Below are 1,700 nucleotides of genomic sequence, written 5' to 3'. Positions count from 1 at the left end.
CGTCTTCAAGCAACTCAAAGAAGTCCAGACGCTTTTCTTTGCAAGCTCCTTTGACTACGATGACCTGGATGACTGAGAACCTTCACAGACATACGTCCCCAGTTTACCTTTTTTGCTTTCTTCTGACCCATCTCATGCTCTGGCCTTCATCTGGGTCGGAGTTTTCTCCAGGACCAGGTCAGACATTGTCTCGCAGCGTGAGGATTATGTAATTTCTTCTTCGACTTCTTCTGTTTTACTGGCAGTTGGAGACCCATTGAATTAGAGCAGGTAGTTGTACTGCCCTCTAGTGGAAGAGAATGCCATTGTTCTGCCCGTTACTTACGCCGGTCATTTAGAGTACTAATCAGGTGGAATCAGGTAATCTCCCGCACCACAGTGGTTGGGAAACACGGCTATAAACCGTGTGGACCGGCCACAAGCATGGCTAAAGGTTAAAGGTTACACCAGGTGAAGATGAGGGTTCAGACAGATCCATTTTAGGGATGTACCCTTCTTCTGGATTCCTTTGATGTATATAAAAAACATGAAATCCCGCTGTCTGCTGCTGTTCATCAGAACCAAAGAGGGTGGTGCTGTGAAGCTTTGGGACCAGGAGATGAAGCGCTGCCGAGCTTTTCAGCTGGAGACCGGCCAACCGGTGGAGAGTGTCCGATCTGTCTGCAGAGGAAAGGTGTGAAGAACACACAGTGGAAGGTCCGTGGTGCTTGATGTTATTGTGATTCCAGTGACAGGAAGAGTAACCTCCAACTCTCTGACAGGGTAAAATCCTGGTGGGAACCAAGGATGGGGAGATCATAGAGGTTGGAGAAAAGAACGCTGCCTCCAACACCATGATCAACGGACACACTCAGGGAGGGATCTGGGGTTTGACAAGTCACCCTTTCAAAGACGTTTTCATCTCCGCCAGCGATGACGGGACCATCCGAATATGGGACCTGGCTGATAAGGTACGGGGTTGAACTGTGGTGTGCTGCCGACCCCACCTGGTACGGTGTATTCCTTTAATCCTGCTTTCTGTCTTAGAAACTCCTGAACAAGGTGAGTTTGGGCCATCCTGCCAAGTGCACGTCCTACAGTCCCAACGGAGAAATGGTTTCCATCGGCATGGAGAACGGGGAGTTCATCGTCCTGCTGGTCAACTCGCTCACCGTCTGGGGCAAGAAGAGAGACCGCAGCGTGGCCATCCAGGATATTCGGTGGGTTTGAACATTAGCACGAACAGGAGCCTCTAACAGTTCTGGGACTAACTTCAGTTTCTGGATTTCTTTGTTCAGGTTCAGTCCAGATAACCGGTTCTTGGCGGTGGGCTCAGTTGAAAGCGCTGTGGATTTCTACGACCTCTCTCTCGGGCCATCGCTTAATCGGATTGGTTACTGCAAGGACATTCCCGGGTGTGTCATCCAGATCGACTTCTCTGCTGACAGCAGACACATCCAGGTACTTTCACTTCCTTCTTAAATAAAGGTTAAAGGTTAAGAAGACACGTGCTGAGTTATGACACATGGGTCTGTTGTTGTGACCTCTGACCTTTTTCTTGTGGGTCAGAGCTCTGTCAGGTGAGAGCTGGTTTTCAATGTCTTGATTTATTCACAGGTGTCCACAAGCACCTACACCCGGCAGGTGCACGAAGTTCCCTCAGGGAAGGTGATCACGGATCAGCCCATCCTAGACAGGATCACCTGGGCAACCTGGACCAG

At 49.9% G+C, this 1,700-nt stretch overlaps 1 protein-coding gene across 1 annotated transcript in view; it reads left to right on the top strand.

The window, feature by feature from the left end:
- The window catches only part of eml6 (EMAP like 6), a gene marked incomplete at its 3' end in the record, with an annotated part of 32,353 nt that extends 30,653 nt beyond the window's left edge, over nt 1-1,700 (top strand). The window contains 5 exon segments of the mRNA XM_042212705.1: nt 559-673; nt 762-950; nt 1,027-1,199; nt 1,278-1,440; nt 1,597-1,700. Coding sequence (XP_042068639.1) covers nt 559-673; nt 762-950; nt 1,027-1,199; nt 1,278-1,440; nt 1,597-1,700 — 744 coding nt within the window.

Source organism: Haplochromis burtoni, unplaced genomic scaffold (assembly GCF_018398535.1).
Source record: "Haplochromis burtoni strain Fernald_Lab_line unplaced genomic scaffold, NCSU_Asbu1 Contig_387, whole genome shotgun sequence".
NCBI classification, from domain to species: Eukaryota; Metazoa; Chordata; class Actinopteri; order Cichliformes; family Cichlidae; genus Haplochromis; species Haplochromis burtoni.
Note: the sequence above shows the minus strand (reverse complement) of the source record. Positions and strands in the feature narration are given on the sequence as shown.